This window comes from Labeo rohita, chromosome 4 (assembly GCF_022985175.1).
Source record: "Labeo rohita strain BAU-BD-2019 chromosome 4, IGBB_LRoh.1.0, whole genome shotgun sequence".
Taxonomy (NCBI): Eukaryota; Metazoa; Chordata; class Actinopteri; order Cypriniformes; family Cyprinidae; genus Labeo; species Labeo rohita.
Window position 1 is genome coordinate 23,910,366 of NC_066872.1, and position 21,189 is coordinate 23,931,554.

At 39.1% G+C, this 21,189-nt stretch overlaps 1 protein-coding gene across 3 annotated transcripts; it reads left to right on the forward strand.

The window, feature by feature from the left end:
* The first annotated feature begins 2,070 nt into the window (after nucleotides 1–2,070).
* LOC127163806 (solute carrier organic anion transporter family member 1C1-like) lies at nucleotides 2,071–20,879 on the forward strand. Of its 3 annotated transcripts, XR_007827545.1 has the most exons (16): nucleotides 2,071–2,125; nucleotides 3,084–3,140; nucleotides 4,902–5,043; nucleotides 6,639–6,771; nucleotides 6,875–6,999; nucleotides 7,680–7,826; nucleotides 11,413–11,511; nucleotides 11,837–12,097; nucleotides 12,203–12,367; nucleotides 12,703–12,898; nucleotides 14,312–14,477; nucleotides 17,155–17,339; nucleotides 17,553–17,617; nucleotides 17,694–17,811; nucleotides 18,018–18,205; nucleotides 19,364–19,498. XR_007827545.1 is itself a non-coding variant. In XM_051107252.1 (15 exons), the coding sequence occupies exons 2-15, from the start codon at nucleotides 3,090–3,092 to the stop codon at nucleotides 19,581–19,583; spliced, it is 2,073 nt and encodes a 690-aa protein (XP_050963209.1). In that variant the 5' UTR covers nucleotides 2,071–2,125; nucleotides 3,084–3,089; the 3' UTR covers nucleotides 19,584–20,879. The 3 variants fall into 3 exon arrangements, 2 of the variants coding, with proteins under 2 accessions (XP_050963209.1, XP_050963211.1); XM_051107252.1 differs by lacking the exon at nucleotides 18,018–18,205 and having other exon boundaries at nucleotides 19,364–20,879; XM_051107254.1 differs by lacking the exons at nucleotides 17,553–17,617; nucleotides 18,018–18,205; nucleotides 19,364–19,498 and having other exon boundaries at nucleotides 17,645–17,813.
* The last annotated feature ends 310 nt before the right edge of the window (nucleotides 20,880–21,189 follow it).

Consider the following 21,189-nt stretch of genomic DNA (forward strand, 5'->3'; position numbering starts at 1 on the left):
ATGACTCCTGTGGGAAATCTATTCCAGAAATCCAATCTGTATTTTCTGGAACTGCAGTACTCTGATTGATATTGAGTATTTGAATTGGAGTGAAGGGTAATTTCTCAGACACAGGAAATTAAGCATATAGCGTTAATTCTGGCAGGTCACATGAGTCAAGCTCACATCAGCTGACTCTCAGCTGATCACATCTACCTATAAGAATATGACACCTATCGTGGCATTGCTATATAACCCCTAATCAGTATTAACCGGCAGCTTTTTCGCATTCTCAGGAGCAAAACACCCTCCTCCATCCCCAACTCCTCCTTTTGCCACAGTCAGGACTTGGACTCTGATTATTCCTCATTAAATCAGACTCCTTTTATCTGAATAATGCCTTACACTTAAAAATCAAGTACATTAGTGATATCTGCTTTGTTCAGTTCTGTTTACACTGGGGGTTATTATTGCTGCTCTCACTGCTCATTCATGACAGGCTGCATGCACTGTAAAATCCAACAGTTTATCTTACTTAGTTATAATTAGTTATGTTTACTTAGTTGTTATACTTACTAGGTTTCATTAAGTTACAGCTACTTTCAAGGCAAATAAAACAGTTTACTTGCTGTTTTGAGTAACACTTAAAATATTCAAGTAACCACAAAGGAACCAATACCATTAATACACCAGTGAGAGGCAGCGGTGCACTAAAATGTTGCTGATGTGCAACATAACAATAGAAGAAGAAAATAAAAAATGTTCTTGAGGTGGGGCCATTTTTAGCCTTAGGCTTTTTACTCATTTCCTCCACTTTGAAAGTAATCTTTTTCTAGTTGCATTCAGTCATTTCCCAAAGTCATCTTGAATGTTAAATTGTCAAAACAACTGAAAAATTTGAGAGAACATCACATAAGCTGACTTTGTAAATTGATGTTCATTTTCCTAAAATATTTTTTTGTTTGATCTCACCATTATAGTGGTTAGTGATCCCTTTGGTTATGCACTTGGAACTTCATTAAAATGTTCATAATTGTTTTTCTATCAATGCATTAATGCATCATGAAATCGCAGTTGTTTGATTTCAAATAAAAAGAAATAGTAAATAGACTGCTTTAAAAAAGGTGATCTAACTTTTAGTTAAATAGCTAGCTAGTGCACTTTTCATGTTGATTAAAGACCTTTTATGATTTTATTGTTTTTTATAAATACCTTGTGAAACTTTTAATTGGGCTGATATAATTCTGTAACATTTAATAAATCAACCACACTTCAGTCACACACAGATTTCAACATTCAGTGCACTAACCGCAACAATGGTAACAATTCAGTAATTTATTTATTTAACATTAACCATTTTTGCTCTTTTTGTTGTGCTACTACTGACATTAAACAGCAAAAAAAAAAAAAAAAAAAAAAAAAAAAAACAACAACAACAGTAAAACAATGTAATTGCATAATTTATTCATGCCCCAATGCATTCTGGGAATCAGTGATTCTGAGTTACTCTCAATGTTCCTCAGATCACAGATTCAATTAAGTTAACAAAACTTAAATGGCTTAAGTAAACTGAACTCAAAATAAGTATTTTACTTTTAATGTATTCGTAGATAAGACTTAAATTACACTTAATACAGTTAAGTAAAGATTACTTAATTGAATTAAGGCAACAAGTTTGCACAATTTAATTAAGTAAACTTAACAAATTACTTTTTTTCAGTGTGGATGGGCAGGGAGTTTTTGCTCAGAACAGAATCATATCGCCAAAACAAACTGTATGCTAAGTGTCTATCATTTTGACGATAGCGGTCCTGACAGAACTAAAATAAAAGTCTTCACTGTTCAATTAACCACACACACTGTTTTCAGTGACAGCACTCACCTTTCACTGCAGCATCCCGTCTCTGTTTGTCAAAAAAAACAAAAACAAAAAAAAACATGAGACAACATTGGTCTGCTTTGTCCTTTGGTCAGCAAGCCCCCTTGCTGTAGGGAAGTGATCTGTTCTCATGATCAGCAGATGGACATGACTGAACTGTTTGGTTACTGATTAAAGGTGATGTAATAACATTAAATGATAAGGCCTTACATGTGTACAAGTGCCAGAGTCCTCCATCCATTCTGAGGGACACAGACAACATCAAAGGTATGATCTCTGTATCTCTTACTGTCTGACCGGTCTCATGTTTCTAAAAATATCCTGTTTTCACATGTTGCAGAGAAGATATATCTTTAGTGATACGCATTGTATTCTGTCAGGCTACCATATGACTAGAGCTATTTGTCACATCTCAATATATCTTTGAATAAATGTATGTAAGCTTGCTACACTATAAAGGGTTACAATGGCCAGTCTGCCATTAAACAACGTTTGGGATTTTCATAAAAAAAAAGTGAAAAAAAAAAATAATAAAAAAAAGAAGAAGCAAACTATTCTTGTTAATATTAAGATTCTTGATCCCTGTTACACCTTTCAGTTAATATCTTCATAATATGGTTAGAGTCCTGGGGCCAATTGCATAAACTTAGCCTCTATGTTAAGACAGTGTCTTAAGAACTAGTTTGACCAACTAGTAGTTAACTAAGGGGTAATCAGTCTTATATTTTGAATTCAACTTAGACTAATCTAAGTTTTTATGTAACCAAATTGTAAAACTTTTTGACAATTCTTAAAGACAAAAAAAAATTTGATGGCTAACTTTTAAGACTGGTCTAAACCTTTTATGCAACTGGCCCCTCTGCAAGTGGTCTCTTTTAGCCTAAATAAACACTTTTTGCCAAAAGCAGGAATGTTCACTTTTCATTGTTTCACGTTTCATTCAACCAACATCAACAAAGTCCTTGTTATGCTGTCAATGCTTCTTAAAAACTTTGATTTTTTCAAACACCCTTCCTTTTGCAGGAAATGTGGTGCAATTTCTGAATCCACTCTCAGCTCTACCCTCAGGGGTCTTTCCCCTCAGAAGATGTTTTCTTACTCCTGTAAACAATAGACTCTGGAAAATATGCTATTTGCACGGCAATAATGTGATGTTCATAATGATCTTGGTGTTAACACTCTCTACACTGTTCTGTCATCTGTCATTTGTATTGTTTGCTTCCAGGGCATCATGAGTGTGGAAAAGAAGACGGCACGAGAGCCATGCTGCTCCAAATTAAAGGTAATTTTGACTTATCTCTACGTTGGCTCATTTTGATGAAATACACAAAACTATGCAGTTGCTCTCTTATAACTTTCTCTGCATACTTTCAGCTTATCTTCTGAGATTTAGTTTGTATAGTGGCCTCAAAAATAATTTGGAAATTTAAATCACAAACAGATGTGTACATTTCATTGCATGTTAAATGCATTAAATCAATTGGCATTTATATTAAAAAAACAGATTTCAAGAAAAATATTGAAAACAACACACACACACACACACACACACACACACACACATACCAGTAAACTATAAATATACAGTCAAAACTAAATATATTAAGACACCTTATTACAACATTTCTTACATTATCACAGTTTATTCATTTAGAAAATGGTAATAAAATATAAAAAGAACTGTGCCAGAACAAATTCATCAAATTGAAGATAACTTCAGATAACTTCATTCACAGAACCAAAAATTCAAAAACTGTTAAACTGTTAGTATGACAATATTTACACAACTATCAATACTTTATTAACCATTTGCCAAGCAATGCTTAATTTTGTTCAGCCTGTGGTGTAAAAAGGTCACCTTAGCAATTAAAGAAAAAAAAAAAAAAAAAAAAAAAAAAAAAAAAAAGGTCAAAGTGTCTGAATAATTTTTGGTCCCAAATTTTTAGCAGTTTTATTAGGCCACTGTATGAAGAATCTTTGGGTATAATATGTCACACTTTACTTTATTTTGCTATCATCACTTACATAAATCAACTATAGTGTCTTGCACCCACTAGTTAAAAAATATAAAAAAAATTATATCTGGTGTCTGAAAATTTTTTGAATTGACTGTACATTGAATATATATTGACAAAACACATTTGTACAATTTTTGTTTGTCAAACATTAGTTGGACATATTTAAAGCAATTAACTACCCGTTCTTATTCTGCACACCTCTTTAAATTCTTCCATTGTTTACCTGTCTTCATGTAATTCCAAACAAATAAATTAATAGAATAGAATAGAATAGAATAGAATAGAATAGAATAGAATAGTCATACAGGTTTGGCCTGACATCACTGAGTTTAATGATGGAATGCAAATATATGCCACAATATACAAAACAGAAAGAACATATTAGTCATACAAATTTTTGTTGGTCATTATCAAAGTAATTCATAATTTTCAGTGGGCAACCTGTGAGTGATTGTCATTGGTTCAACAGAACTATGCAAAAAGTACTTCAGTTACAGTAAATAGCTAAAACTCGCATGGTCTTAGCTAATAGTAATACTGGTTTGTTGGCTTGTTTTAGGTGGGCACTTTTCAGCTGGTTAGTTTACCTAGTTAGTTAGATTCAGCTGGTTAGTTAGATTACCTTGGTCAGCCTGGAAAGAACAACCTACAATAGCAAAAACCATCTTAAACTATTGGGAATGTGATAAATAATTCAAGCATAAATATTAATATTCACTATTCAAACCTTTTAAATTTTACATTGTGAAGCTTTTTAAATTGTGCACTACTGCAGTACTACTTTTGGAATTACAGTTTTTGGATTTTTTTCACTCCAAAATATATGAACATTTAAAGGAGTCCCACACATATTGAAGGACCAGAATATATTTTTGTCGTTAACACCTATTAACCACCTTGCAACCACTCTGAAAGCCTAACAACAACTTAGCAACAATGCTAAGGACCACAACACTTTATAAACTCACTCACTTTTTTAGTTACATGTTAACCAAATGTTAACTCTCTCTCTCTCTCTCCTTCAGATGTTTTTGGCTGCCATGTGTTTTGTTTGCTTTGCCAAAGCATTTCAGGGCAGCTACATGAAGAGCTCTGTCACACAGATTGAGAGGCGTTTTGACATTCCCAGCTCGCTGATTGGATTCATTGATGGAAGTTTTGAAATGGGTAAGAATAAAAATGACATATTTTGGGTCTAAATGTAACAGAATGCCATTAGAGTGTATGGGTTTTATACAAAACCCTCAAAACCCACACACTCTAATGGCAATTTGTGATTGTATACACTTGTTGAATTGTCAGCTAATTCATATGATCTCATTTATACGTTTTCGTACAATCTTCTTATGCCCCACTGACGATTAGGTTTAGGGGTGAAGGATCATGCTAATAAGATCTGACAATGAACAGAAAGCAGCAAAGCTTAAATAGACTGAAACAAACCAATCAAACACTGATTAGTGAGTAATGAGTAAGTATCAATGAGTAAGGTGTGCGCAAGAGGTGGGCAGGGCAGGCAAAAGGGATGACCACAGGAGCAAGGGCAGAGCAGCCACCAGGAAGAGCAAGGGAGTTGCTAAGAACAGCAGAAGCCAGGGAGGAATTAGTGGTAGGAGGAGCCAGGGAGGAAGGGAGGAGCCCAGCTGGAACCCCAGGACGTAAGTCCACGGTGGAGTCAAAGGTGCGAGAAGCCATGGTGGAAGCTTGGCAGCTGGAACCAGGCAAACAACTGACAGAGATAGAGATGCTGGCAGCGGAGACCCAGGTGGAAATGAAGAACTGAAAAGACCGGGTGAGACAGAAGTTGCTGGAGGGCAGAGATGCAGGGGCTGGATTAAGGCAGAATCGGAGCGATCAAGGACCAAGTTTGAGCTGGGGGAAAGGAGGAGCCTGATGGAGCTGAAGGAGTGAAGGGATGAGGTGCAAGCGGTGGACTGGAAATCCGTGGAGCCAGCAGAGTGACAAAGGCAGAGCTGGAAGGATAAGGAAGCCTGGTCGAGTTGTAGGGACAATGGTCCCAGGTGGAGTCAAGGGAGAGAATTTGCTTGACAGGCAAAGGTGGAGTTACAGGCCTGGAAGTTCGAGGTGGAGCTCGGGTGTTGACGCCACTTGGCTGAGCTTGGGGACACAAAGCCCAGTTAAAGGTCAATCCAGCACGGGAGGAGCGGAATGACTAAAAGGAGACAGTACAGGCAGATCTCAATCCTCATTGTTGCTACTTTGATCACTCTGGCTCTGCATCTGTGGTGGGCTCTGTTTTCGTTGTCGCTGGGCTGGTGGCTGTGGCTGACATGCTGGTTTCCTCCTCACTCTCACTAATGGTAAAAGGGGGACCATTTTTGAGGGGAACCTACTCCATGTACGCCATGAAAGTCCCTAGAAACTCATTTCTAGGCAAGTGCAGTCTTGTTTTTATGTTGAGGCTTCTCCGAAAAAGCAGACACAGGCAGTCGTCATCATAAGAGACGAAATAGCAAAGGTCCTGTATGGGCAAAATAATACAGACAAAGGAAATAGACTAAAGTAAAAAGTAAAATCAAAATACAGATGACCTGTAACTGTTATGCTATCTAATAGTGACATTCATAAATTTGTCAGTGTGGCTTAAGTATTCAAATACTTTTTAGTACCAATGTATTCAAAATGTCTTTTAAGTATACTCTGTATTGCAGTAAGTTACAGTACAAGTACAATTTATCTCTCTCCTTATGGTTAAAATGAGTGGTGATGTTAACAGGTTATCTTTTTTTTGTTAATTTCAGGCAATCTGCTTGTAATAGCTTTTGTGAGTTACTTTGGCGCTAAGCTTCATAGACCACGACTCATAGCAGCTGGGTGTTTAATCATGGCCATAGGTTCCTTCATAACTGCGGCACCACGTTTCTTCCAAGGACCGTAAGTTGGTCAACTACTCTTTAACTCCCGCTAGTTACCGTGTTTGTGTCTACAAGGATAAAAGATAAATAATATGTGTCAAATGAGTGTTTGCTTTCCACAGGTACAAATATGAGACAACAATTTCACATTTCTCTGACTCTAATGGTACAGAGAGTTTTCTACCATGCTTAACTAATGGGAGACTTGCACAAGATGATGAAATTCCCACAGTGGAAACTCAAGCAGGTAAGTTGTTCAACCCTGACCCTGAGACAGATAAGATAATTAAACCATATATTAGGATACTGCAACTAATTTTTCACAATAATAAACTTAACGGTATTCTAGAGAAATTTCTTCTTCCAAAAAATATAAATAAAATAAAATAAAAAAATCCTATATAAATCTTTTATATTTAATTAAATTATACTAATTTACAGAATTATGGGACATTGGTGAATGTTGAAATGTTTGGGTCATATTGGGTCACACTGGGTTCACAATCAAATATTCTTTTTCATTATTTATAATAATAATCTCATTTACTCTTCTCATTTTTGGCTGATATATGACCCAGACATATATACAATTTTTGTAAGATCCACCCTAATGCTGCCATCCACATTCATAAGAAATAACCCAGGAATAACTTAATTCTCAGAAAACATATGATAAGAAAGCTGACTTGTGGAATCATTTGGCATGTTTGGCTTGTAATATGATTGTACTACCCACAATCCCCTGCACACAGATCTGGCAAAGCAATCTAGCTTCTCTTTTCTAACCTTCGAATTTTGGAAAGCTGAATATATTGGGCTTCACTGTTTTTTTATGTAACTGAAATCACTTGAAATCTACAAAAGTAGACTTGCAGATATTGGAGTTGTGTGTGTAGTTGTTCATTTGTGGTGTTTTTGTTTTTAAAGAATGTGAGAAAGCAGCCAGTTCCTCCTTGTGGCTCTATGTCTTTCTTGGGAACATGCTTCGAGGGGTAGGAGAGACACCCGTCATGCCTCTTGGGTTATCTTATCTGGATGATTTTTCGAGGGAGGGAAACACTGCTTTTTACATAGGTATGATTGATTACCCATTTCAGTTATTATATTACCAACTATGGCATACATTCAAGCATATATTAACATCCTTCTAGTTACTTTGCAACCCCATTAGATGTCAAAACATACCAATTTCACCTTACCAATTTTTATCTTAATTGTTGTTACTTATTGATTATTAATACAAATACTTACAGCCCTGATAGTACACATACATCACGGAGACTTCTATTTGATGTCTGCATTTACATCTGGAAGGCTTATATTTTTGCACTTATGAGTGTTTGCTCATCTGCAGTACATCTATAGGTTGTCTATTACAGCTTAAAGACTCTGTTTTGGACTGGGCTAGACAAGATTCTCTTTTCACCAGCAAAGGTTTGGGCATCACTCTTGAACTGTCTCTAGACATCATGTGGCTTCATTTATCGTAGGTGAGGTGGAGCAGGATCTTTCCAAGTGAGCAGCTCCTGTGAGTCTGATTTCTAAATTGGGGTATTTTCCTATCATGTCTCTTCAAAGATCCACGAAACCCAGTTTAGCAGTTTTAGGTCTGTTCGCTTCTAATATGAATACCCTTACCTATTCCATGTCTTTTCACTGCTCCAGGCCACAAGCCTGCTACAGTCTACAAGTTTACTCCAGCCTAAGAGTCCATCCCTGATTCCATTCTAGCTCAAATCCATTGTGACCTAAGAGCTAGTTCCAGAGTTTACACTAATACATAAACTCCTTAGCCCATTCCAGCCCCTGAGCACATTGTGCAGTGATGGCTCCAGCCTATGACCACAGTCTAGTGTTAGCTGCAGCCCCTGAGCACAGTACAGTGATGATTCCAGCTCCAGAGTTCAGTATTGAGCATGTCCCAGTTCCTGAATCTGCATCAGAGCCTGCTCTACCCCCCAAAACTGGATCAGAGTTTGCCCAGAGTCCTTACCCACCAGTAGGTTTACCCCAGATTCCTCTCCAGTTTGAGAGTTCATATGAGAATTGTCCCCAGACCAAGAGTCTGCTCCAGAGTATGTTCCAACCCATGATTTAGCTCAAAAGCTTACTCATGCTCCAAAGTTAAACCAAGAGTCCGCTCCAGAGTTTAGTCTGGGATTTGGTCATTCCCCTGAACTCAGTCAGGAGCCCACTTGGCTCCCTGAACTCTACAAAGAGCCCATTCAATTCTCTGCAATCAGTCAGGAGCCTACACTAGCCACCAAGCTCAGCCCAGTGCCCGCTTTCATCGCTGAGTGGTATTCCGCTATGACCATTGAGTTTGTTCTCAAAGTTCCTGTCTGTTCTGACCCTGGTGAAAAAAACAGCATATGCTGGTAGCTATGTTTTGATGCTGGGATGCTGGTTAGGTATGTTTTGGTGCTGGTTTAAGCTGGTCCTTTGCTGGTTTAAGCTGGTCCTTTGCTGGTTTATGCTGGTCATGTTGCTGGTCAAGGACCAGCATAGACCAGCAAAGGACCAGCTTAAATCAGCACCAAAACATACCTAACCCCCAGCATTAAAACATAGCTACTAGTATATGCTGTTTTTTTCACCAGGGGATGCGGCCATGAACACTGTTCCTGAGTTTCCTGTCTGTTTGGATGCAACTATGAAGGTCAGCCCTGAGTTACCCATTTGGTCGGTCCTAGAGTGCTGATGACTTGCAGAGTTTAGTTCCAACTCTAATCAAACACACCTGAACAAGCTAATCAAGGTCTTCAGGATTACTAGGGCTACAGGCAGATGAGTTTTTTCAGGGTTGGTACTAAACTCTGCAGGATGTCGGCACTTCAGGACCAACATTGCCTATCCCTGCTCTAACCCATGAGTCAGCTCAGAAGCTCACTCTCGCTCCAGAGTTTGCTCATTGCCCCAAACTCCATCAGGAGTCTGCACAACTCCCTGAACTCTACAAAGAGCCCATTCAATTTCCTGAACTCAGTCAGGAGCTTACACTAGACCCTGAGCTCAGCCCAGTGCCCACTTTCATACCAGACCTCATCACACTGCCCACTCTCGTCCCAGAGTTGTATTCTGATATGACCATTAAGGTTGTTCTTGAATTTTCTGTCTGTTCTGATGCAGCCATGGAGATCATTCCAGAGTTTCCTGTCTGTCTGAAGGGACCAGAAAGTCAGCCCTGAGTTACATGTTTGCTCTGACATAGCCATGTAGTACATGCCTATTCAAGCATGGTTACAGAGACCAATCTATGTGGCCCTCATCATGGCCATAAAGGCCGATCAAAGCCTCCTCAATATGGCCACGAAGGCCGATCAATGTTCCCTTGTCTTGGCCATGGATGGAACCAGCACTCTCTGCTTATCTTTTTGTCTCATTTGGTCCACTGAAATCAGTTTTCCAGATGCAGAGAAGCCAATTCAGAGAAGCCACTCCAGATATTCTCAAGCCTGTCACCCATATCAAGCAAGCTAATCCTCCTGATGGTCTCTAACCAACCAATCTGCCTGGGGTTAAATTTGTCTGCTTGGATATGATGGCCTTCAGCTCCACTATGGGGATTCTCCTGCTCTGCCAGCTTGACCTATGCCTCAGTGGTGTTCTCCAGGTTTGCTGTGGTGGTCTGGTGCTCTACCTTGGTGGCTTCCTGCTCTGCCTGACCCACTGTGGGAATCCCCTTTCTCATCTAAACTGTGTTGGTTTCCAGATTCACATAATCCACCGTGGTGGTTTTCAGCTCTGTCTGCTCAGCTGAAGAGGTCTTCAATCTCATCTTCTTTGATGTGGAGGTCTTCAAATCCACTGTGGAAATCTATCTTGATAAATTTGCAGTGGTGGTCATCTGCTGTGGCGTGGAGGTCTTCTGTCCCATCAGCCCTGCTCAGGCCTCCTACTCTGCCGGCTCTGCCAACTCTGCCGTGGCTTCCTGCTCTCCCTGTTCATCTGCCTATCATTTGTCACAGCTCCAGGACACCCTTCCTCCTGCCTATTACTTGTCACAGCTCCAGGACACCCCCTCCCCCTCCCCCTCCCCCTCCCCCTCCCCCTCCCTCCCCCTCCCCCTTCCCCTCCCCCTTCCCCTCCCCCTTCCCCTCCCCTTCCCCTTCCTCTCCCCCTTCCCCTTCCTCCTGGATTCTGTTTTGCATGAGGTTGCGCCTTCTGGAAGGGGGGAATACTGTCATGATCACTAACTGCATTCACTATGCCTGTCACCTTAGCACACTTCACCTCCCATAATCCTCTCTGCAATCCACCTGTGCACACTCCACAATCACCACACCTGTCACCAGCCTCGTCAGTTCCTCCAAATAAGCCAGCACAAAACACAGTTGATTCTGTTGAGCTATTCCCAACATGCAAGATAAAGAACTATTTATTGTCAAGTTAGGTTTGATAACCTTTCTGCCATTTGTCACTTACCTGTTTATATCATTGTACCTCTGCTCTGCACTTTATTAAACCCTGCACTAAGACCATTACATGCTTGTTGTGCTCTGTCTGTTCTTGTGACAAGTATAACACCCTTAAAGTCAAACATAATTAAATAATTATAGTTGAAATATTGAAACAACATGATCAAAAACTTTAATTTGTAACTTTCATGGTTCTTGGTGGTGACTGTGAATCAGTGTTTTTATATTGTTTTTTTTTTCAGCTCTCACACAGACTGTGACAATGATAGGGCCCATATTTGGATTCATGTTAGGATCCTTCTGTGCCAAGCTCTATGTGGACATAGGAGCAGTGGACTTAGGTATTCACCTGTTTACCCAGTGAGGAATGCAAACCTATTTTTTACTGTTAATGGCTCTTTGTCTGTTATTACAGTATGTCATAGCTGCTTGTTGTATGTGATTTATGTTAAAAGTAGGTGTTTGACTTTTAGTCTAATCGATTGACCAGGTTACTTTTACAAGTTTAAAAGTAGATTATCATTTTAATCAATGACATGGCTTTATGATAACTGGTCTTTTATATAATTACTGACTGACTGACTTCGGTAGTACTGTTTGTTAGGATTTCAAATTATAAACACTTTTGACTGATATGAGTAAATGTCCATGTCTATTTTTCTGAAGATACCATAACCATCAACCACAAAGACTCACGTTGGGTTGGTGCCTGGTGGCTGGGCTTTTTGTTAACTGGTGGAGTGATGTTACTGGCTGGAATTCCCTTTTGGTTCCTTCCCAAATCTCTTCCTAAGGAGGGTGAGACTGAAACTGAGAAAAAATCGAATGTTCTAGAGGGTGAGCAGGACAGTTTCATTCCTGAAAACAACAAACACAGTACTGCTTCCAACAAACCAGCCCTGGTTTCCATGGCAGCTCTGGCTAAAGGTGTGCATTTCATTAAATGTTTAATTTTAAATATGTTTATTCATAAGGTTTGTTTGAGATATTGAGCATACATGACCCTTCAACTTATTTTTCTTCTTCTTCTAGATTTTCTACCATCACTGAAAAAACTCTTTACCAACTCAGTTTACATGATCTTCATTACCACCGCTATCACACAAATCAATGGTTTCATGGGAATGATCACATTTCAGCCAAAGTACATGGAACAAATTTACGGCCAGTCAGCATCAAGAGCCATATTTTTGATAGGTGAGTTTATATTTATCTGTTTAATATTAATTTCCAGTTTGTCTAAGGACACATAGTGAAGCCTTTATACAAAATGAGTGCCAATTAGTGTTCCTCTTTTTCATACATGTAAAACAAACAAACAAACAAACAAACCTAAACACTAATTTTCACAAAAATCAAAGCCTTGACAACAAAAAACCCAGCCTTAAATTTCTAAATATCCATTTTTACTGGCATAATGTGTTATGAAAAAAAAAATTGAGGTTATGTGCCCCCAACCTTTTTATCATTATTATATCCATATAATTAAATAAATTAACCATCATGAATTCATTACAATTTTGTGTTTCCAGGCATTTTAAATTTACCAGCTATGACTTTGGGAATCATCACTGGGGGGGTTGTAATGAAGAAGTTCAAACTGAATATTCTTGGAGCAGCCAAGTTCTGCATTGCAGCATCTGTTCTGTCTTTCTCTTCAATGCTTGTTCAGTATTTCCTGCAGTGTGACAACTTACATGTGGCTGGACTTACAGTGTCATACCAAGGGTAAACACTTCATAAATATTACTACAATTCATTGTTTGTTACCATCATTCTGTCTGGCAGCTTTGAGCAGTCAATGGAATAATGGAATTGCATCTTTTAACCTTCATGTTCTGTTTGGTCCCAGAGACTCAATTCTTAATGTGTAAAAATACAGTAACAATAGCAATTTTGATAGTAACTGCTTTTGCCTTCAAGCATTTATACACTACCAGTTAAAAGTTATTTGTCACACTCACACACTACTTGGACTGTCCTGCCTACAAACCTTGACAGAAGGCAGGACCAGTGTATTATTTGAAATGTATTTTGGTTAGTGAGTTCACATTTTGGTGTGCCATTTTCCCGTCATCATGGACATCTCCGCATCTTTTGTGCCATGAGCAGGGAAACTGTTTCATTGAGGAACACCGGGAGGCATTTCTTGGCCTTGCATATCAATCTACCTTCCTAGACAACTGTTTATATTTGTTCCTGTATGCCAATCTGAAAACTGCTACAAAGGCACAGTTGTCCAGGGAGGGTCCACAAGGGAGCCTTGACATTTTGGTGGAGTGGGTGCTGGTGTCCTGTGAAATGCTGCTCAATTTTCATTTAACCCCTACCATTCCTGATTTTGTTTTGGGCTTGCTGATTGCCCAACCTCCCTCTCCCACTGCCTCGTCTATGATCTCCCGTGAATTTGTGTCTCCATAGTTTTTCCATCCCTCTTCAGTCAGTTACCCAGCCCTCAGCCATGCCTGCTGCCCAGGGGCTCCTCCATTGTTGTCGTAACCTGCACTCATTGTATTTTAAAAAATGTATTTAATTACCACTTGAGTGTACTAGTGTAAGAAAGATGGGTTCAACACTGTAATTTTTTTTTCCAGTTTCTACTTAAAAATGTAAGTTCAGCAGCTGCCTTAATATTTTAAGTTAAATCAACTTAAAAGTACAAGTCATTTCAACTCACTATAATAAAATATGTTTAAATGACTTGTACTTTTAAGATGATTTAACTTATCAGTTAAAATGACTTGTACTTTTAAGTTGATTTAACTTAAAATTTTAAGCCATTTGCTAAACCTATGTTTTTAAATTGAAATTGGTATAAAGTTTTTACAGTGTACAAGTGGTAACTAAATACATTTTTTAAATACAGAGACGGTATGTTAAAAACACATTTTAGTTCAAATTCATGGTGTCCTAAAATAACACAGTTGAGAACACTTAGATAAACTTAAGTTTATCGTAAGAAGTTCTAAAGAATAGTTTTTAGTATGTTAAGTACAAATTTAGTGCATGGAAATAGAGCACTTTAAGTACATTATTGAAGTGCAGGTTTTTTTTTTTTTTTTATCTGGGTCGTTTTTAACTCTATTTACTGTAAATAAACAGAATTTTAAGTGGTTTAATTATTCAGTGTATTTCCAACAGGGCTCCAGATGTGTCCTACGAGCAGAATACACTAATTTCTCAATGTAACGTGGGTTGCTCCTGCTCTCTTAAGCACTGGGATCCCATATGTGCCAGCAATGACTTAACCTATGCCTCACCCTGCCTTGCTGGCTGCCAAACCTCCACTGGGGTTGGCAAGGAGATGGTAAGCAATTTCCACTTTTTCAGACATCCACATGCCTGTTGCTCAATCTGTTTTACCAACAGACCTCTATGTTTCTATACTGCTGTCATTGTTTTGATAGTATACAACATCCATGTATAACATCTCAGGTTAAGTATGTAACCCTGGTTCCCTGAGAAGGGAATGAGACACTGCGTCCTCTAGGGGTCGCTATGGGGAACGCCATCTCCGTGACCTGTGTCTGAAGCCTACATACAAAAATATCAACAAAGTTGGCCGGCGACAGCCTATGACGTCACTTTGCGAACACAGTATAAAAGGACACCAGTAGAACAGGACGGTCGCTTCTTCGTCTGAAGCTCACATCCGAAGCATGGCGAAGAGACTAGAGGACGCAGTGTCTCGTTCCCTTCTCAGGGAACCAGGGTTACATACGTAGCCTGAGACGTTCCTTTCGAGGAACTCGAACTGCGTCCTCTAGGGGTCGCTATGGGGAACGGTTATACCCACGCTGCCATGTAGCACTAAGTACCAACTCCCTAAGCTTTAAGGGAGTTGCCCCTGAGATGTAGTGACGGCTGTCAGTGACATATCCCCTCTGGCCAGAGCCTGGGCTGCATACCCCAACTTACCTGCAAGGGTCAGAGCACTGGACCCGGGGTAGAGCCTCAAGCTTGGAAACCGAGGTATTCCTTTAAGGGGATATGGCCAAGTGCCTAGGATTACCTAGGTTGGCATGTCACCCAGGAGCTACCGCAGCTCTGCAAGGTTCCCTCAGGAGCCGTATTACAGAACGCAAGTGGTAACTCCCTGCTCAACTCGGTTGAGTGTGAATAAAGAGCACGCTGGAACTAGAGTGCGTAATACCGTTCCTTTAGCCTGGCAGATGCTCTGGAGAGGGACACAAGGTGGCCGGGGTTTTAACCATCTCAAGAAAGGGTACGGGCAATAGCGTGTGAATCCCTTACCATAAAGGATTTTAGAATGGACGCAGAACTCCGGTGCATACCACAGCACCCACCACACAGGGCCACAGGCCACCGACAAGCCACGCAACATTGCGCAGCCTACCAGCGAAGCACGGCACCATGCAACACATGCAGCCCCACCCGACAGCAGGTGACGGAGACCCATGACCAACCATGGAACCAGCAATCACATCCGACCATTCGCACAGCCCCAGCGAGCACATTGCTAAACTTTCCAGGGAGGGACAGGTTAGCACACAGCTAGCCTCAGATAGCTGCACTTAACCACATAATTAATGCAAAACTATAACCATCCTCAGATGGCTATACTATCCTCTTTATTTTCTGTCCATACCCCCGAGTATGGCAGAAAATTAACACCACAATCGCAACGTGCAGCATATGTTCAACCCCCTCGGGAGCTGAACACAATCCGCCCACGTGCCAGATTCCCCCGGGAATCAGGCGGAACGGAGCCGCCGCCGCAAATGCGTTGTTAATGCCCGAGAGGCGAACACACTCATGCAAATTCGGGTATAGAGAAGACTCACCTCCCTCCTTTGCGAATGCATCGTGATGAGCACATCCAGTTCCCTCGCGAGCTGGACGCGCTGCTCCCGACCACACACACACAGCCCGCGAGCTTTGTGTAAGCGGCTACGAGAGCACGCCATTCCATCGCAAGAAATAAGCACTGAATGTGATGATCGCATTCAACTCCCTCGAGAACTGAAGGTGCAGCTGGCTACCGCACACACAGCCCGCGAGCCCTGTGTAAGCGGGTATGAGAGCGTGTCTGCCTCTCGCAACAAGCAATAAATGCAATGATCTCATTCAACTCCCTCGAGAGCCGATATTCGCTTAATCCTCACCATTTAAGGACCGTATGAAAGGTGCGGGTATCAGAGTGTGCTTGTCTCTCGCAAGAGACAAGCAAAGAGCGCTTGCTCCTTACCACGCATCGTCACACGCGAGCCGTACTTAAAACATTTGAGAAAACATGAACATGAGCAAACATGCACTCAATTCGAGCTTTTGGTTACAGACAAAAGGTCAGTGAAGACGAAGAAGAGACCGTCCTGTTCTACCGGCGTCCTTTTATACTGTGGTCGCACCGGTAGTGACGCACCGGCGGCGACGAGTCGTGCCGGAAGTGACATAATCTTTTAAATGTCCTAACAATTTTTGTGTTTTTAAAGGAGAAGTCCACTTCCAAGACAAAGATTCACATACAATGTACTCATCCCCTTATCATCCAAGATGTTCATGTCTTTCTTTCTTAAGTCGTAAAAGTTTTTTGAGGAAAACATTTCAGCATTTTTCTCCATATAATGGACTGATATGGTGCCCCGATTTTGAACTTCCAAAATGCAGTTTAAATGATCTCAGCTGAGGAAGAAGGGTCTTCTCTAGCTAAACAAATTATTACTATCATTAATAAATAACATTTAAATACTTTTTAATCTCAATTGCTTGCCTTACTCTCCCTGAACTCTGTTTATTCTGACTCAAGACAGTTAGGGTATGTCGAAAGACCCTTCTTTCTCGGCTGGGATCATTTACAACTGCATTTGGGAACGTTTGAAGCTGCAGTTCAAAATCTGGGCACCATATCAGTCCATTATATGGAGAAAAATGCTGAAATATTTTCCTCAAAAAAAAAAAAACAAAAACAAAAAAACATAATTTCTTTATGGCTTGTAGTTGACATAATCTGACTCTTTTCAAAGGTATTCCACAACTGCACCTGCATTGGAGAGTCACTTCTCCTACATGCAAATATGTCAGCAGTGCTGGGCCAATGCCCTCGTAAGAGTGATTGTGACTACATGTTTAAGTTCTACATGGTGGTTACAGTCGCTGTTTCATTTTTCTCAGCTTGTGGAGCTACACCAGGTTACATCATTATGCTCAGGTAATGACTATTCCCAACAGTGCACCTTTGAAATATTTGATTGTCTTTGAGAAAAACTATGTAATACAGTATTTGACAGTATTTTTTTCATCCTGTATTACTGTTGTTTTAGAATTATTTGTTTAGGAAACTTCTGAATGAGAAACAGATTTAAAAAAAAAGAAAAAAACAATTTAAAAAATGAATTAATGTCCTCAACTGTTCTTTTCTTAGATCTGTAAATCCAGAAATAAAGTCTTTGGCTATTGGTATGCATACTTTGCTTTTGCGGACTTTGGGTAAGAGGTTTTTCTTTTCAACCCAAGATTCTAAAACAACAGAAGAAAAAAAAGTTTATTTGAGGAACTTTTTTAGGTGTCATTCCCCCTACAATTTATTTTGGAGCCTTGATTGACAGGACTTGTCTGAAATGGGGCACAAAACAGTGTGGAGGGAGAGGAGCATGTCGTATCTATGATTCCATTGCCTTCAGGTTAGTAAACTTACATGGGCACTTTCAGAAATTTACCATATTAAAAAATAATAAATAAACAAACAAAAATGTTTAATTTTTGCAGCTAGTAAGCAATTACAGTACAATTAGTGCATGGATTCATCTTATTTATTGGTGCTGGCAAAGGTTATCTGAAGTTTATTCTCAATAATATGTATTTTACCATATGGTCACAACTTTTTAAGGTACAAAACACCAAAGTTGAATCAGGGTTCAACATTGACACTTGTCCACTTGTCCACATGTCCACTTTTCCGGGACAAGTGAATTTTGTGAAGGTGCACGTGAAAGAGAATTTTACTTGCCCGACCGGACAAGTAACCTGATTAAAACATCAATAACAAACAATAACTAGGGCAGCACCAAAACTTGGGTAAGAATGTTTCTGATTTTATTACTTTCAGTTTAAACGGTGACTGATAACAGACAGTATCAAGGCTCGTGCAGCCTATCTGACTCGCGGAAAAATTAAAACTAAAAGGCACAACAACACACGCATAGAAATAAACATGAACAAACATACTGTGGTAGGGGAAAAAAAGATAAATATTGTAGGTTACATATGTATGCAACATCACACGACTAAGCACCTGCACGATTGAAAATGTGACATTGATTTTATACAGCAGTAGTTCAATAAACGAGTAGTTAATATTAAGTGACTTACATTTTGGACACGTTATTGACTGTTTTTGCTAACAAAAGCCACAGCAGAAGAGTCACGCATCTCCAAGTAACACACAGCGGTGTTTCATTACTGAATGATTCAGCATTTTTGAACGAATCGGGTGAGTCAGTGATTCAGTGGGCCATTCATAAAGACAGTCACTTGCTTTATTTAACTAAATGAATTAGCCATTTGAACGAATTGGTTGAATCAGTGACTCACTCATTAAGACAGTGACTTGCCGCCACCTACTGGTGGTTTGGTTTCGTATTTAAAAGTATTTCATTTTTTCCAACATTTATGATTTATTTGTTAAAAAAGTAAAACATTAATCTTATTTATGCATTTACAATTTTTATTGTGTAAATGCATTTATGGAACCGCTTATCTTCATTAAACAGTCCGAGTAAATACATCTAAATGGTACTTCCGACGCAGCTTCAGTGTTTCCTCTGCAGTGGAAAGATGGAGTTTGTTGATATGATTTCATCTGAATGGTAACAACTATACAGAGTCTATTTAATCTAACTTAATGTATTGATAAAATGTAAACATTTTACGTAAATGATGACACATGCATTTAGTAAGGTTAGGAAAATATTGCCCTTCATAAAGTTAAAAAGTGTCCTAGAAATCAATTTAAAAAACTCTTTTGTTAGTGAATGAGAAGAACAATCCTCATAATAATTTGAGAGTCTCCCGTTTAAGCACTGTAGTGCAGCTTATACCTTTTAAAACCCTTTTAAAAAACAATAATTCTGCTTTTGTACTCATACTGAGCTTGTGTTTACATTAGCACCACCTTTACAATTTGCAGTCATAAAATTTGAAGTTTATATATTGTCTCTTTTTTTTGCCCTGCAGAAATTGTTTCTTGGGGCTTATTTATGGTCTGTATGCTGCATCCTTTGTGCTGTGTGGAGTCCTGTACAATAGACTGTCTCATCGTGAAAAGAAGCAAGCGCTGAAGGCCCAATTAAAAGAACCAGAACAGGACGGCAATGGTGTTTCTACTGCCAATAGGAATAGAACTTCAGCTATCATAAAATGTGATGAAAATCCAGACCAGGAGACCACTATCTGAAGTTACGCTTCCAAAGTCAAATGTGTGTACTGTACCAAAATGTGTTTTGAAAATGTAACTACCACATCTATGTGAAATGTAAATGTTTTGTCTGTGAAATCTGTTCATTGATTAGATGCTGTTTGTGTTCTATTTTTCATACATTTGAAATTGACTTCAAATTTGAAAGCAGTGGTAGCCAGGTCTAAATCTACATCAAACTGTTCATTTGATTCTCTTACATCTTTCAATGATCTGTTAATCAACCTGGTGATGGAGCACTTCCAAAACAACACCCAAGGACAGTTACATGACATTTAAGTCATTTAACTTTTAATGGGAAGTAATTGACACATTAGAGTCCGTATTGTTCATGGTACATGTGATAACCTTAGATACTCTTGTTCCATTTTACCTGGTGGGCAGTCTTGCAAATGAAGAAACGGTGTAGTCGAAGATGATAACTGCTGTGACTGCATATGACTGGGTTGTATAAGACCCTCTAAAACCCTACTGCAAATCTGTGCTCACCAGTGTTCCATGTGTCCCACCACCTTCGATTCCACCTCCCTGCAATCCTACAATATGTGACTACCTTCACCATGAGTAAGACACTGTTGGATATTTTTAAGTGCACTTTTAAGGTCAGTAACTGTAAGCATTGGGTTTTAAGTTTGAGTCCTAGATTCTGCTGCCTATGGAGCAAACAGCCACATTCCCTATGTCAGCACACAAAGGGAGAGGTGGCACTTCAGTTCCCAAATTTGTGCTGTGCCAGAGGAAACTGGACAACTTCTTCCGTTTATTGGCAGCACAAATTATAATAAAAATATATTTAATTTCTTTTTATCTAGGTTCTATATTTCAACTACTACATACTGCTCCTTTGTTTTCCCAATTCCTAATTTCCTAAACAAAATACTAAATTTGTATTTTTTCCTCTCTCTTCTTTTCACTGTAGAATATCCCTTCAAAAAATATCAAGATTGGTGATCAAACAATTTTTCCTTTCCAGTGATATTTTGTTGTAAACTGGACTGTATCCTCGTTATCAACATGGTACAGTCCAGAGGGATCTTGTACTCTGTTTCATTCAGTTTGTTTATTTGTTAAAACTGTTTTTTTTTATTATGTATTATGTTAGTTTTTATAATGTGTACATTTTGTTTTATTATTATTGTTAGGGGTTTACTTGGTAAAGTATTATTTAATTATGTACTTCTGTTTTTGATTTCGTAGAGGCTACTAGTGGTTGTTGGTGCTGTTTGGCCATTTTAACCACCTGGGCTGAAGTAATAAACTTTTGTTTAATTTGTCTATGGCCTGTCCTGCTTTTTCTTGGTCAACCACCAAAAGTATGTACCATCAGTGTAGGAGGACTGATGTTTGTTTGGACTAAAGATACTTACTAATGGCTCCTGTGGAAACAGAACAGCATTAAAGTGTACTTTCAGAAAGTAGTAGTAGCATACTTATATTTTGTACATTGCTGTATCTACAACACCATCTTAAAACCTAAATATTTATGTAAAACAAATTTAACCTGCGAGTCTTCATGAATCCTTTGAGGTTCATCAAATATTGAATTTATAGAATTGGTAGGTTGGTTTTGGTGTGTATTAATTAT

Bases quoted from the DNA above. Each gene is read 5' to 3' on its own strand.
- LOC127163806 (XM_051107252.1), top strand. From the start codon at position 3,090: ATGAGTGTGGAAAAGAAGACGGCACGAGAGCCATGCTGCTCCAAATTA. The intron at 5,044-6,638 runs GTAAGAATAAAA...TGTTAATTTCAG, and splicing joins TGATGGAAGTTTTGAAATGG to GCAATCTGCTTGTAATAGCT. The intron at 17,618-17,693 runs GTAAGAGGTTTT...GAACTTTTTTAG, and splicing joins TTTGCTTTTGCGGACTTTGG to GTGTCATTCCCCCTACAATT.